Source organism: Anabrus simplex, chromosome 10 (assembly GCF_040414725.1).
Source record: "Anabrus simplex isolate iqAnaSimp1 chromosome 10, ASM4041472v1, whole genome shotgun sequence".
NCBI classification, from domain to species: Eukaryota; Metazoa; Arthropoda; class Insecta; order Orthoptera; family Tettigoniidae; genus Anabrus; species Anabrus simplex.
The window spans coordinates 37,927,383-37,942,716 of record NC_090274.1 but is presented as its reverse complement, the minus strand read 5'-3'; the positions used below and the strand labels follow the sequence as shown (position 1 = coordinate 37,942,716).

Genomic DNA, 15,334 nt, shown 5'->3' with positions numbered 1-15,334 from the left:
CAAAAAACCTTCCTTAGTGAGCATCTACCCTGTAAAATAAATGTATCCGCAACATCTAATTTCTTTATGCCCAGTAATTTGGGCTCGGCAATGATGATCAGTCAGTCAGGACATGATATTTTTTTTTTTTGCTAGGGTCTTTACGTCGCACCGACACAGATAGGTCTTATGGCGACGATGGGATAGGAAAGGCCTAGGAGTTGGAAGGAAGCGGCCGTGGCCTTAATTAAGGTACAGTCCCAGCATTTGCTTGGTGTGAAAATGGGAAACCACGGAAAACCATCTTCAGGGCTGCCGATAGTGGTATTCGAACCTACTATCTCCCGGATGCAAGCTCACAGCCGCGCGCCTCTACGCGCACGGCCAACTCGCCCGGTATGTTATTTTATAGATATATAGATATTAGTATCCCCCTTGAAGAATATAATAAGCGACATCATTTCGTGATGTCCGACTCGTTGGCTGAATGGTCCGCGGGTTCGATTCCCGGTCGGGTCGGGGAATTTAACCTTCATTGGTTAATTCCAGTGGCTCGGGGGCTAAGTGTTTTTGCTGTCCCCAACATCCCTGCAACTCACACACCACACGACACTATCCTCCACCACAATAACACGCAGTTGCCTACACATGGCAGATGCCGCCCACCCTCATCGGAGGGTCTGCCTTACAAGGGCTGCACCCGGCTAGAAATAGCCACACGAAATTATATTATTATTTCGTGATTTCTACTCTGACCACATTGTGGAAGTCATCCCTTGGACACGCCCGTCCTTCGTCTTAAAGGAAGAGTATTTGAACTTGAGTGATGACAGCTAATTAGTCTGGCTGTGATTATCCTGCAGCTATTTTCCTCGTGAAAGTGGCTCCACAAGGGTTTAACCGTTTCACAAGACGGATGAGAAACTGTTACAGTCGTGTCATTGGCTTTCCGAGTGGTTGGGATATTCTTAGACTTAAGACATATCTGCCCGTCCATCAGGTGGAAAGGAGTTGCTACACCTACAGAACACACAATTATTTTTAGAAGTGAATGGTTTGATCATTGCGTTACTCTTACTCGGGTTCACGTTCAGACTTCTCCAAAATGATTGCTTCTACTTCATCACAGGGAAATATAACATTGTGATCGATGGTGAATCGTCGATAAAATTGTTGATGGATCTGCGTGTTAACCAAATATTAATAATAATTTTCATTATGCGCCAGGTAATTGAAAAATGCTACGAGACGAATAGACAGTTGTGTTCATGTTTCGTAGATCTAGAGAAATCATATGACAGGGTACCGAGGGAAAAGATGTTGGCCATACTGGAGGACAATGGAATTAAGGGTAGATTATTAAAAATCAATTAAAGGCATTTATGTTGACAATTGGGCTGCAGTGAGAATTGGTGGTATAATGAGTTCTTGGTTGATGTTACTTGGGGTACACAAGGCTGTAATCTTTCACCTTTGTTGTTCGTAGTTTACATGGATCATCTGCTGAAAGGTATAAAGTGGCAGGGAGGGATTCAGTTAGGTGGAAATGTAGTAAGCAGTCTGGCCTACAGTATGCTGATGACTTGGTCTTAATGGCAGATTGTGCCGAAAGCCTGCAGTGTAATATCTTGGAACTTGAAAATATGTGCAATGAGTATGGTATGAAAATTAGCCTCTCGAAGACTAAATTAATGTCAGTAGGTAAGGAATTCAACAGAATTGAATGTCAGATTCGTGATACAATGCTAGGGCAGGTAGATAATTTCAAGTATTTAGGATGTGTGTTCTCCCAGGATGGTAATATAGTAAGTGAGATTGAATCAAGGCGTAGTAACGCTTATGCAGTGAGCTCGCTGTTGCGATAGACAGTATTCTGTAAGAAGTCAGCTCCCAGACGAAACCATCTTTACATCGGTCTGTTTTCAGGCCAACTTTGCTTTACGTGAGTGAAAGCTGGGTGGACTCAGGATATCGTATTCATAAGTTAGAAGTAACAGACATGAAAGTAGCGAGTATGATTGCTGGTACAAACAGGTGGGAACAATGGCAGGAGGGTACTTGGAATGAGGAGATAAAGGCTAAGTTAGAAATGAACGCATAAACCGGCTTCGGTGGTGAGGTCATGTGAGGTGAATGGAGGAGTATAGGTTACGTAGGAGAACAATGAACTCCGTTATAGAGGGTAAGAGAAGTAGAGGGAGACCAAGACAGAATGCAAACGTATTTAACAAGACGCAGTGCAGTGGGATATGCAATAATTTTGGGGATATGAATTGTCAAATCCCCTAACATTAATGCAATTCACCTTACATAACTGTGGAGCGTGCTGGATGACACTTTTGTATTGTTACCCATTAGTGCGTGAAAATTCTTCCCTTGTTATTAATGTCGTTGTTATAACTTCGTATTAAATCCGTTGAAGGTTTTAGGAGACACCGAGGTGCCGAAATTTTGAGAACCACCTTTCGAAAATGACATTTATAGGGGTGTGGCTTTAGAAAAAAAAAGGTGTCCCCCTTTCCCGAAGGGCCATGGTGTACCAGGCAAACGTTGTTGAATCCGAAAGCCTGCAGATTACGAGATCTCGTGTGTTCGGCGCGACGAATCCTATCGGCCGTTTTTCTTGGCTTCCTAGACCGGTGTCACTTTCTCTCCGTCAGATAACTACTCCATTGTAATCACGTAGGCTGAGAGGACCTCGAACTAGCCCTCAGATCAAGGTGAAAATCCCTGACCTTGCCCGGAATCGAACCCGGGTACCAGACAGGCACCCACTACCCCTACACCGTGCGACCGGCCCTCAGCTATAGTGCCCCCTAATTAATTATTTCGACCTCTTTCTTGGCTGAGTTGACTTTCTGTTCAGTGCTCCGGGTTCGATTCCCCTCCGGATCAGTTGTCTTCTTTTGCTACTTGATTTACGTCGCACTGACACAGACAGGTCTTATGGCGACGATGAGATAGGAAAGGCCTAGGAATGGGAAGGAAGTGGCCGTGGCCTTAAATGAAGGTACATCCCCAGAATTTGTCTGGTGTGAAAATGGGAAACCACGCAAAACCATCTTCAGGGCTGCTGACAGTGGGGTTCGAACCCACTGTCTACCGTATGTGAGCTCACAGCTGTGTGCTCCGAACCACACGGCCAACTCGCCCGGTTATCAATGGTTTAATGCACGTAAGTTGAAATACTCCGACTCGCCGATTGTGAGTTTATATTCATCTTTAAGCACACGTCTTCGTTTATAGACTAGTAGTCATCTTACCCATGTAATAGTTGAATCTACTTCCTCCATTCCTTGGTCAGGGAAGTCATCCGGCTGTAAAACCGGGCCATGCCCACGTGTGCTATAGAGGTCGCGTCCGTAAACCTGTCAGAGTGGGGAAAAAGTGACCCAAAGTAAATAAATAAATAAACAAATATGCGTATAGCTCCAGAAAGGAAGTAAATTCATGGCCTCGTCCCGAAGTTGTGCAACACTTTGCACCCACCTCAGTCGTGGTGAGCTGGGTGTACCATTTCAAACACATACTAGCACTCCTGCCATTATTAAATCTTCGGCAGTACCGGTAATCGAATCCGGGCCTGCAAGGGCGTCTGCTAATAGGCGCTACCGTTACGCCACGGAGGTGGATGGCTCCATTGTTCAGTCCGCTATGAGAATATCAGGAACTCCAACCAACCAACCAACCAACCAACCAACCAACCAACCAACCAACCAACCAACCAACCAACCAACCAACCAACCAACCAACCAACCAACCGACCGACCGACCGACCGACCGACCGACCGACCGACCGACCGACCGACCGACCGACCGACCAACCAACCAACCAACCCACCCACCCACCCACCCCGGAAATTGTGGCAGTAATAGGTCAGAAGCCACATTTACTGAAGCGAAAAACAAGAGTGCCGTAGCCTGCACAAAGGTTATGCTATCAGGTTTGCATAAACAATAGGAGCGCACACTTTCAGAACCCCTAGAATTAATATTAATCTTACTACATTATGGAGGAGCAGGATGGACTACATTTCGTACTAACCAAATTAGTTTGCATTCTAACCTGTTACTGTCCAAAAATCCGGGGTCTACATTAATTGTAGGTAACAGAACTTCAACATTTTATCTAATTATTTTCAAGCTGCTTCCTATCTGTGATTTTCTTTGTTTAACAGTACTATCGTAGTCTTTTTATTGCTAATTTTGGCCTTTAATTTGTTTAAAACATTTTAATACCGTCTTATTCATATTCATTTTTGTTACTTCAGCAATAGCGATGTCGTATGCATATATTACACTGCGTGATCGTTTTCCATTTATTTAAATTCATTTTAAAATTTCTCTTTCAGAGCTGTAATGGCTTCCTCAGTGGCCACCTTATTTTCGGTATATTCTTACTACCATTTACTTCAATTTTGGTGCCCTGCGATTTGTACAAATTTGATCTGAGGCACCTATCCGTCAAGTCAGTGCCAAATCTTTTCATTGCTGGAAATATGGAGTTTCAGTTTACCGCGTCAAGTGCTTTCTCTTAAATCAAATGTGACAGATTTTCCTGTCGAGTACGATTCTCCTTTCAGAAATTGAATATTATGATAAAATTGCCTCCATCGTGCTTTCGCCAGCTCTGAACCCAAGATAATCATCGTCCAAATACTGCAAAACCCTTTTCTTTATTCTATTCTTTAAGACGTTAAGCAGTATTTTAGAAGCATGGGAGAGCTCGATCAGAAAAGTATGGTGTTTAATTTCCCTCTTGGAAAATCAAATGATCATAAATAATATGACTTTCAATAAACAGAACTCAGACTGATAACGATTAATTTATTTGCATCTTACGAGTCGTTTTCGAGAAACATCTGTGTGGAATTTGGATTCGGCAAGTGTAGGATTCCGTGCAAGAAATGGGAAAACTGACTGAAGACCTAGGAAGCTACCACGTATGGAATAACCAGTTCTTCAGAATATGACGAGATGAGACCTCTTTGAGAAATGAAATGGCGTATGGCTTTTAGTGCCGGGAGTGTCTGAGGACATGTTCGGTTCGCCAGGTGCAGGTCTTTTGATTTGACGGCTGTAGGCGACCTGCGCGTTGTGCTGAGGATGAAATGATTATGAACACCCAGTCCCCGTGTCGACGAAATTAACCAGTGATGGTTAAAATTCCCGACCCTCCCTGGAATCGAACCCGGGACCCCTGTGACCAAAGGCCAGCACGGTAACCATTTAGCCATGGAGCCGTACTCTTTGAGAAAAAGTGCCTTTTTATATGACTCCGCCATGGCCATCCATCTGCACGGTTGCTAAGTAACATTCCGTCACACATTTTGGATTGCTAACTTCAGATGACTCCGGTGGTGGTGGTGGTGATTATTGTTCAAAGGGGAAGTACAACTAGGCAACCATTCTCTATATAACACTAATCAAAGGGAAAAATTGGAACGGATACCATACCTCGAAAAATGAAGGTATCGGCCAAAGGAAGACAAGGGCCACTAAGGGCGTGAAAATGAAAGACTCCCTAGGATTCGCAAACCTGATACCGTCGCGGTCAAAGAGAACAAGAGTTGACCAAGGGAGGTAAGCTAGGACAGCTGAAAGCGAGGAGCCTGACACTAGTAAGTGGAAGTAATATCGGGACTCAGCTACGGGCCGCGTGGTCGCCAATCCACGCTCCCAAGTTCAGAGCCCCTGGGGCCCCTTTCAGTCCCCTCTTACGACAGGCAGGGGATAGTGTGGGTGTTATTCTACCGCCCCCACCCACAGGGGAATCAGATGACTCCCATCTGTATGACATGTACATGTCAAGAATCTCTCTAAACCTCACGTATGTGCATTTACTTGTTTCTAACACCTACCCAACATTCTCATGGCGTCGACATTTTCTAGTGTTTGGGTAGAACGCGTAAGTATATTGTCGAGTGTATTCAACCTATGATTATGTTTAATGTCTCAATTGACAGATAAGGCGACCTGTTGCAACAAAAAAAGCGAAACTTTCATGAAATAGCGCTTAGAAGTAAGAGAAAATTTGTGCTTAATGTGTGACGTCACACGCATACTCTGTTGTAAGATGGCACAGTGTTGTGGTTTTTCCTGACCCTTATTACCCGATTACACTGCTGTTGATACCCATCAGCGCATCTAGCCTGGTACCATGCTGAGCATGGGAACAGGCAGATACTCTTTAGTATCACACTCCCAATCCTCCCTGCAATTTTTTTATTCTTAGAACTAGTAGCATGCCGGAGGCGATGTAGATGAGAGTTGATCGCCACGCGGGGGGAGCGGGTTTCTCCTCCCTTCCCCCGAAAAAAACCTCGCACGCCCAGTTGGAAGTTAGCTGTCGTTGTAAATATATTGTGGTCACTTTTATAGAATAACACATTTAATAATGGAAACGAAAGATTTGATTAGGGTTCGGCAAAAACGTGCAAAATAAAGAGTTGAGACGAGAAAAGTGAATGATGAAGGAATGAAGGAAATGAAACGAAAATAGCGTAATAGGCGTTACTATGAGAAATTAAAACAGCGAAAACAATTTACAATAAGTAACTTAAATTATGTCTCTTATTTCTCAGATCACAGACCCATACTGCACCGACTATTCGAAGTGTACCACCTTCTATTGAATATTTTGTTTACCCACATATTGTTTGCCTTTTACTTGTAATAAGAAAGTCTATGAAACCCTCAAAAACTTGCGGCCGTTACATTTCAGTGTTTCATTTGTCTTGCGTATTGCATTTTGTTCCTTAGTGTATGAGCATGGATTGCAGTTCTCATTTCTACTGTTTTGTCCACAGAATCAAGCAATGGCGCTTACCAGAGGCTGCAAGACACCACCATCCCCTTCGGCTCCACCACCTCCCTCGCTTCGTGTTTCCTCCGCCTCAACTGTAGGCACCGAACCACCTTCCTCCATCCCTCGATCTCCGCCGCCCCCATCCTCCACGCCCAAACAAGAGCCTATGATGGCGACAACACCCAACGAAGAATACGATGTCACCAAGAATTCGTCTGGTGAGTACAAAATTGTTTTCTCTATATATATTCTTGTCGCCTTTGAGGGAGCAGGGTACGTTCTAGACCCTCCCCTTTGAACTTAAAATGCATAACTCTAAAGATTTCCACTGTAAAAACTTGATTCATTGCATCATTGCAGGGTTTTATGGTTTTTATTCAGTAGCAAAGACAGGATCGACTGATTTGGGGGATCAGCCCAGCACTGCTTGCGCTGTTGTGACGTAAAAATGGCCGCACCACTCTCTGTTTACACTAGAAGAACAGCGTTCTGAAATCAGTTTCTTGTGGTCTGAGGGTGCACCAGGAACGGAAATTCATAGAAGACGTTCAGCACAATACGGGGACAGTGTTTTGCCAGAGTGAAGTGTTTACCAGTGGATTGAACAGTTCAAAAAGGGTCGCACGAGCGTGAAGGATGAGGAAAGATCCGGGCGTCCATCTGCAGCCGTAACTGATGCCAATATTGAACAAGTGCGTGATATGATCCTGAATAACAGGCGAATGAGTGTTCTATGAATTTTCGTTCCTGGTACACCCTCAGACCACAAAAAAACGGATTACGGAGCGCTGTTCATCCTTGGTGCAAACTGAGAGTGTCGCGGTCATCTTTACGTCGTAACAGCGCAAGCTGTGCTGATCTGATAACGCTGAAACATACCACAGACGTAGACAACGGTGCCATCTAGCGGCTGGTGAGCACACAACGTCAGAGAGCCATCCGAAAGACAATTAGAGCAAAATTGAAGATACTAACTAACTTGCCCTCGTTCAAAAGGATGATAGAACATACTGAAGCTGCTTGTGGGTGTGTGTCATTATAAGGACACTCATACAAGCGAATTATGTTGATATTGACATTGCAGTAGGCCTACTCTAAAAAATCTTATATTAAAATACAGAACCAGAACAATATGATCAAGATCAACAATTTACAGCGATTGGTTTGTTGAGATTACAGTCTAAAACCAAGCTTCGAGGCTTCTTAGAAAACCTCCTGTGGGTGGGGGACGCAGGCAAAGAATACACCCACGGTATCCCCTGCCTGTCGTAAGAGGCGAATAAAAGGGGCAACCAAGGGATGATTGTATTAGAACCATGAAACTACTTGTGATCAGTACCACCACGCGGGGAACACCATGGGTCGCTTTTACTTGCGCGTAGTACCACTCTGTTAGGTACCAAATAGGTTTGTGATTGGTAGCAACAGAGTGTGTTGCTGGCTTCTACAGTACCTGTGATTAGTACCACTTTAGGAAGGACACCATGGTTCTGGCTTACTTATGATTAGTACCCACTATATGACGAACGCCACGGGATAGTGCGGGTCCCTGTGGTTAGTACACGTATGTGTTGAACACCATAGGTTTGCTTTACCTGTAAATGGCGCCGCAATATGGGAAACACAATAGGTCTGTATTACATGTGCGAATTTCATTACCTATGAGTAGTAGCATACTGTGTGGAATAACACTAGTCTACGCTACTTTTGATTAGTACCGCAACAGGCAAATACCATGGTTCTACTCTCCTAGCGATAAGTACCATTATGAGGGGCCGGTGAGTTGGATTTTTACCCCCTTTCGACTAAAAGCATCATCGATTCAGTATTATGCTCTAGACGAAGTCCCTTGGTCAGTAATACTATTGTTTCACGTCAGTTTCTGTGAATGCGAGTCACTGATTGTTTTCAGTTCATATCCATCCATTCATTCTTCGTCCTCACGTTTTGAATTCTGGTCAGTGAAGGATTTTGGACTTTTAATTTGTCATTCCATTTCGTCTCATTTCGAACCATTAGGGGGCGATGACCTGGATGTTAGGCCCCTTTAAACAACAACCATCATCAACTTTATCAGCTTCCTAGAAAATAGATTCAACCGATCTGTCGGTTTTACAGTTATGTCTCTGTCATAGTTCAAAAGAGCCACCTTTTTAGGTCGACTTTCACCTGTTTATTGTCAGTCTCTGTTTATTATCTTTTGTAAAAATGTCGATGTGAGGAGGGTTCTAACTCCAATTACACCCCCCTCCCCTTGTTTTCGTACCCACCCCTACATTTTATTGCACCTACCGGTAAGTTACAACCGAGTGAAATTAGGGGCTGTCTGGCCTACATGGCCTGTACGGAGATGACTTGACTTTTGACATAAATATGTCTTATAGCTGGAGTCATCCGGAGATTTGTGTAGCTTGACGCCACCGAATGTGTGACGGAGGTGTAACCATAACAACCGTGCAGGCTGTGACGTAAGGAATGGATGGATGACCAGACAAAGTTACCTAGCAACCCTGCAGAAATGTCTTATGGCTTGTATGCATCGGAAATTGGCAGCTATTGATGGATGACCATGGCCGAGAGACATATTCATGATCATTTGGTATTTGCGAAGGTAAAGGTGTGCTTTTTTTTTCGTTTTCTTTTTTACAACCAAGTAAATTGATAGCATGAAGCGGGCCATGGAGCTCGAAATTTGGGTTTGAGAGATAGTGAGGCGGAATCTCAACGACGGCGGCTATGGTGCTCACGGTTTTCCATTTTTATACCAGGCAAATGCTAGGACTATACTTTAATTAAGGCCACGGTCGCTTCCTAAGGAATGATCAAGAGTGATGGCAGAAAAATATCCATTCGGTACTCTATGTTCTACAATGTCGTCTTGTAAGATATCTCTTGTGACACATGTTACCCGACAAAATTAATTAAAACTCTGCCGTAGACAGCCTAACAGTTTACTCTACCATCTCTTGGGGTAAAACGGAACGTCGATATTAACACGCAGGTAGCCTATTTTTATTATTGTTATTATTATTATTATTTCCGATGAGGCCTGCTAAGTACCACGTGCCAATTTCACTTCAGTTCTTTATACTTTATCGTTTTCCCTTCCGCTCTTTCCAATATTCTTTCATCCTTTCACTATGCTGTTTCCTTCTGTCCTCGGACCATTTCGCACCAGGCTTCTTGTTCCATCTTCCTTGCAATCCTTGCATAGGCCTACTTATTACCCTCGTTATAAAAATTTCTCTGTCCATTTTTTCTTCTTCTCTTATATTATTTCTTTCTGTATCTTTGTTTACTTCTTGAATCCAGCTAGTTGTTGCCGTTTTGTCCCAAAGGTACTTGAAAATCCTTTTTGTTAATCTGGAATCATCCATTCTGTAAATGTGTCCGAAAAATTGCAACCTCCTTTTTCTTATGGTTTCTGTTATGTTTTCTATGTTCCTGTATATTTCATCATTGGATCTTAATTTCCATACTTCTTTTGTTTTCACAGGACCTAAGATTTTTCTCATGATTTTCCTTTCTAGTACCTCAAGCTTATCTAATCTATAGTTTAGTACCTGGCATTCACTTGCATATAAGCATTCCGGTTTCACGACTGTAGCGTAGTGCCTTATTTTAAGATTTTTAAGACACTTTTTGTTATAAAATTCTTTGTGATACCATATGCTCTTTCCATCTTGTGTATCCTTTCTTCTACTGCTGATTTGTCTAAACTGTTTTCTTGAATTATTTCTCCCAGATATTTGAATTTCGTTACTCTTACTCTGTTGCGAAAATTTTTGGAGCATTCTTGATGTTGTAATAAATTTTGTTTTTTCTACGGAGATTCTCAAACCTGTCTTGTTGGCTATTTCTTCCAAGAGATTGATCTGTGTTGTTGCACTTGTTAGGTTTTCTGACAATATAGGAAAATCGTCTGTAATGCTAGGCAGTTTAGTTCAATGCCTTTGTTTTTTCTCCTCAAAGTTACCGGGCAAAATGTTATGCTCTTTAAGCTTTACGTTCCAAATGCTTACAATTTTTCTAGGGCACAGTTGAATAGAAGGGGTGACAAACCGTCACCTTGCCGTACCCCTGTATTTATCTTAATAGGTTTTGATATCTCACTCATAAATTTCACCTTTGAAATTGTGTCAGTAAGGGTTTCACGTATTATGTTTGCCAATTTAGTTTTCACTCCAAATTCACGAATTGTGTTATCTATGGTATCTCTATCAACCGAGTCAAAGGCCTTTCTAAAATCTACAAAAGTCACAATGTCTTTTGAATTCAATATCCTATGGCGAATTATGGATTTTAAGTTAAATATTTGTTTTGAACAAGATCTACCTTTCGAAATCCAGCTTCATACTCACCCAGTTGCTTATTATTGTTTTTATTATTATTATTACTATTATTATTATTATTATTATTATTATTATTATTATTATTATTATTATTATTATTCAGTTTCCTCTTCCCCTGTTAGGCTCTTGCAGCTGGACCTACTTTGCTTCTGGCATTGAGAAGCACATCCCATGGCGACGATGGGATAAGAAACGGCTAGGAATAGGAAGGAAACGGCCGTGGTCTTAATTATGGTACATCTCCAAAGTTTGACTGGTGTAAAAGTGGGAAACCATGGAAAACCGTATTCAAGGCTGCCGACAGTGGGGTCCGAACCCACTATCTCCTGAATTCAGGCTTACAGCAGAGGGACCCAAACTACGCTATCACTCGCTCGGTTTAAGAGCCGTTGTTCAGGATAAGTAAGAAAGTGGTTTCCATTGCTACAGCTGTATTGGCAAGATAGAACACAGTTCACATGACTTATGAAATGATCGCCGAATTTGTTAAGCTGGGATGATGCACTGTGGAAAAATCCTCCGTTTCCTTGCAGAGCAATCAGTAGTAGACATATAAGGTAATATTCGGTATTTCCCCAGAAGGGAGATACTGGATAAGGCCATTGCACTCTCCACGTAATTAGGTAACCAGGTGAAAGGAAGGAAATATATTGGTCTCGTCCAGGATTATAGCTTCTGGAATTTTCTGACGGAATATTGTAAGGTAGATATAACGAACGATGTTAGGTGATGCAGGAAATATTAAATTAGGAAATGAAGTCTTATAGGAAGAAGAGGAATATTGTTACTTGGATAGTAGAATAATTAACGATGGTAGAAGTAAAGAGGACATGAAATGCAGACTAGCACAAGCAATGAAAGTCTTTCTTAAGAAAATAAATTTACTCACTTCTAACATAGTTATAGGAATTAGAAAGATGTGTTTTTGAGGACTTTCGTCCGGAGCGTGACATTGTGTCGAAGTGAAACATGGACGATAACTAGCTCAGAAAGAAAGAGAATCGAAGCCTTTGAAATGTGGTGTTACAGAAGAATGCTGAAGGTGGGATGGATAGATCGAATCACGAATGAAGAGGTACTAAGTCGAATTTGTGGGTGGAGATCGATTTGACTGAATTTGACCAGAAGAAGGGATAAAATGATAGGACACATGTTAAGACACCCAGGACTTGTTCAGTTGGTTTTTGAGGGAAGTGTAGGCATTAAGAACGGTATGGGTAGACCAAGGTATGAATATGACAAATGTAGGATGCATCAGTTACGTAGATATGAAAAGATTAGCACAGGATAGGGTGGCATGGAGAGCTACATTAAACCAGTCTGTGGACCTATGAATCAAGCAACAACACCTAAGAGGATTCACTGCCAGGTAGGAAATGCGGAACAAGTGGAATATTTCACGTACTTCGCATGAGTATTCTTTTAGGATGGCAGTATACTATTAGAATCGAATTAAGTTGTAGAAAATCTAAAAGTGAGTTCGTAGTTGCAATCAAGAAAAAGTCTTTTCTCAGACGAAATTATTCTAACTTCACGGGCTGATAATGTACATGTTAGGTGCCTTAAAAGTAAAAATAATCTTCAGATGGCTCTGTTTTCATACCAGTGTTTCGGTAGGGAGTGCAAGTTGGGTAGAATCAGGATATCCTTTTATTTTGGTACTTTCTTACGTCGCACAGACTTCTCTGCAGTCATAAAACGTTTATTGCTATGCCTCATTCTCTGCCGGAGAACTTGATAACCCTTTCCTGAAATCCAGACAGCCCAAGTGGTGTTCAGAAAAGGTGGGAGATGATCAAAGAAAGATATCATCTTCATAAAGGAGAAGCCATTGAAAATTGTGAACTGCTTCAGGTACCTGGCGTTAACGCTGCGCCCAACAACAAAGTTTTTCAGGACACACGTTATGGAGAGAGCCATGACAGCAACCAAGGGAATGTTCCACATCAAGGACGTCAAATTCTCAAGTCTCCCTTCTGCCTTAAAATTCTTCGAAGCTAAAACCATTCTGACCTTATGTCACGGTATAGAAATCTTTGGAAAAATCTCATAAATCGAAAAAATCTGGAGAAAACAAAGGCCCGTTTCTTGAAGTTAGCTCCAAATACATCCCGTGAAGATTACTATACGAACTCGCAAAAGAAGTTTCTTCTAAAAATAAGATTCTCGCACCCTTCAGGATTAACTGAGCAAGTTGTACAAGAGGAAAACAATGTGGCGGGAGTTTTACACCACAAATGCAATACTAGATCGGTCATGGACAAGACCCAAACAGGACCTTCATCATTTGACAACGGAACTAACGGTTTCTTGAAGGTAAAGTACTGGTAAAGAGACACAGGGGACGACCAAGGATGTCGTATATCAATAACTGGCATGTGGTTCATATAACAACACGAAGAGGTTAGCAGAAGGTCATCAGATGTGGCTACAGCGACAAGGCATAGCCTTCAGTAGATGATGATGATGATGATGATGATGATGATGATGATGATGATGATGAACCTCAACAGGATTGCTTTTGTGATCTCTGCAACCTGTCATGTGACAAATATCATCTTGTTCTTAAGACGCCATCTTCAAACGAGGGTTGGCGATCTACGTAGCCAGCTCTCATCTTGACAGTGTCCGACTCGTTGGCTGAATGGTACTTCAGCTCAGAGGGTCCCGGGTTCGATTTCCGGCCGGGTCGGGGATTTTAACCTTTATTTGGTTAATTCCAGTGGCCCGGGGGCTGGGTGTTTGTGCCGTCCCTAACATCCCTGCAACTCACACACTACACATAACACTATCCTCCACCACAATAACACGCAGTTACCTACACATGGCAGATGCCACCCACACTCATCGGAGGGTCTGCCTTACAAGGGCTGCACTCGGCTAGAAATAGCCACACGAAATTAATTAATCTTGACAGTGTAACATGTACAGTTTCTTCTGATGTACATCTGTGCCATCTTCGAATGTCCTTTAACCATGAATATATCTGTCTTCCAACGGATCGTTTTTTTTTGGTATCCTTCCTTCAATAATTAGCTGTATTAATTCATACCGCTCACTCCTCATAACATGCCCTATGCATGTATTTTGTTTTCCTTTGATTTATAATTTGTAGAAGTTCTTTTTCATCCAATGAAGGACTTCGCCATTATAAATTTTCAATATGCAAGGTATGGCAAGAGACTGCGATACAGATACATTTGAAAGGCGTCTATACGTTTTTCATTGCTTGGATCCATAGTCCAGATTTCACATCCACATAGAACAGGGAATATGTAGCATATGCGGAATCGTAGCTGCAGACTAAGCTCTCACCTTACAATAAATGTATTCATGGTAATTAATTTTTTCCTGGCCTGCTCAATTCTAGATTTTATTTCTCGTTTGGAATCACATTGGTCGTTCGGCATGGTGCCCAAGTACTTGCAGGAGGACACTTACTCTACTCCTATGACCTTTCTATGTGAGATTTGCTCGTATTAACAAGTGTAAAGAAAAGTACAGACTCAATCAGCTCCTATTGTACGACGTGATATTCTTTCATTATGCACACATGTGCCCAATTCTTACATTAAATTAAAAATTGGTTATTGGTAAGTATACCTCGGATTTGTAGGTGGTAATAAGTTAGAATGCAAAGTAATTTGGTTTGTAAGAAGTGTCATGCAACCCGTTGTATCATAATGTAGGAAGAGTAGCATAAATTCAGGGAATTCTATAAGCTGTACCCCTAATATCTATGCAAATCTCATAGCATAACCGTTGTACAGTGTAGGGTATACTTGTTACTGGCTTAAGTTAGTTTGCATTCTAACCTATCAGCACCTAATAATCCGGACTCTAGTGATAAGTTACAGAGTTATGAATAGTTGAATTCCACTGTAACATTTATGAGTGAAAGGGACAAATATACTAAAAAGTGGACCATAGTTATGAGAAATTACGGTAATACTTTTATTCCGTTTCTCTTAAGTATTATAGCAATGAATGTGTTCAAGGTTGAAATTTCGGAATGACCCTCGTATCTTCATCCGCAGCATACTGTAATTCTTCTCTATCTACGCACCGGTGTGATTAGTACTAGAAATTCTATCTATAAAACCTCACCTGAGAGCATGGAGGTATTTTTAAAACAAGGATAAATCTGTGCGAAAATGTGTTTATACTGTACTTGGTAACGTACTCCGTACTCTCT

The 15,334-nt window shown here is 42.0% G+C and overlaps 1 protein-coding gene across 1 annotated transcript in view; it reads left to right on the top strand.

Annotated features, from left to right (window-relative positions):
- dve (SATB1_N and homeodomain domain-containing protein dve) overlaps positions 1 to 15,334 on the top strand; it is a 474,059-nt gene that overhangs the window by 134,362 nt on the left and 324,363 nt on the right. The window contains exon 2 of the mRNA XM_067154226.2: positions 6,789 to 7,005. Coding sequence (XP_067010327.2) covers positions 6,789 to 7,005 — 217 coding nt within the window. The remainder of the gene's footprint in view (positions 1 to 6,788; positions 7,006 to 15,334) is intronic.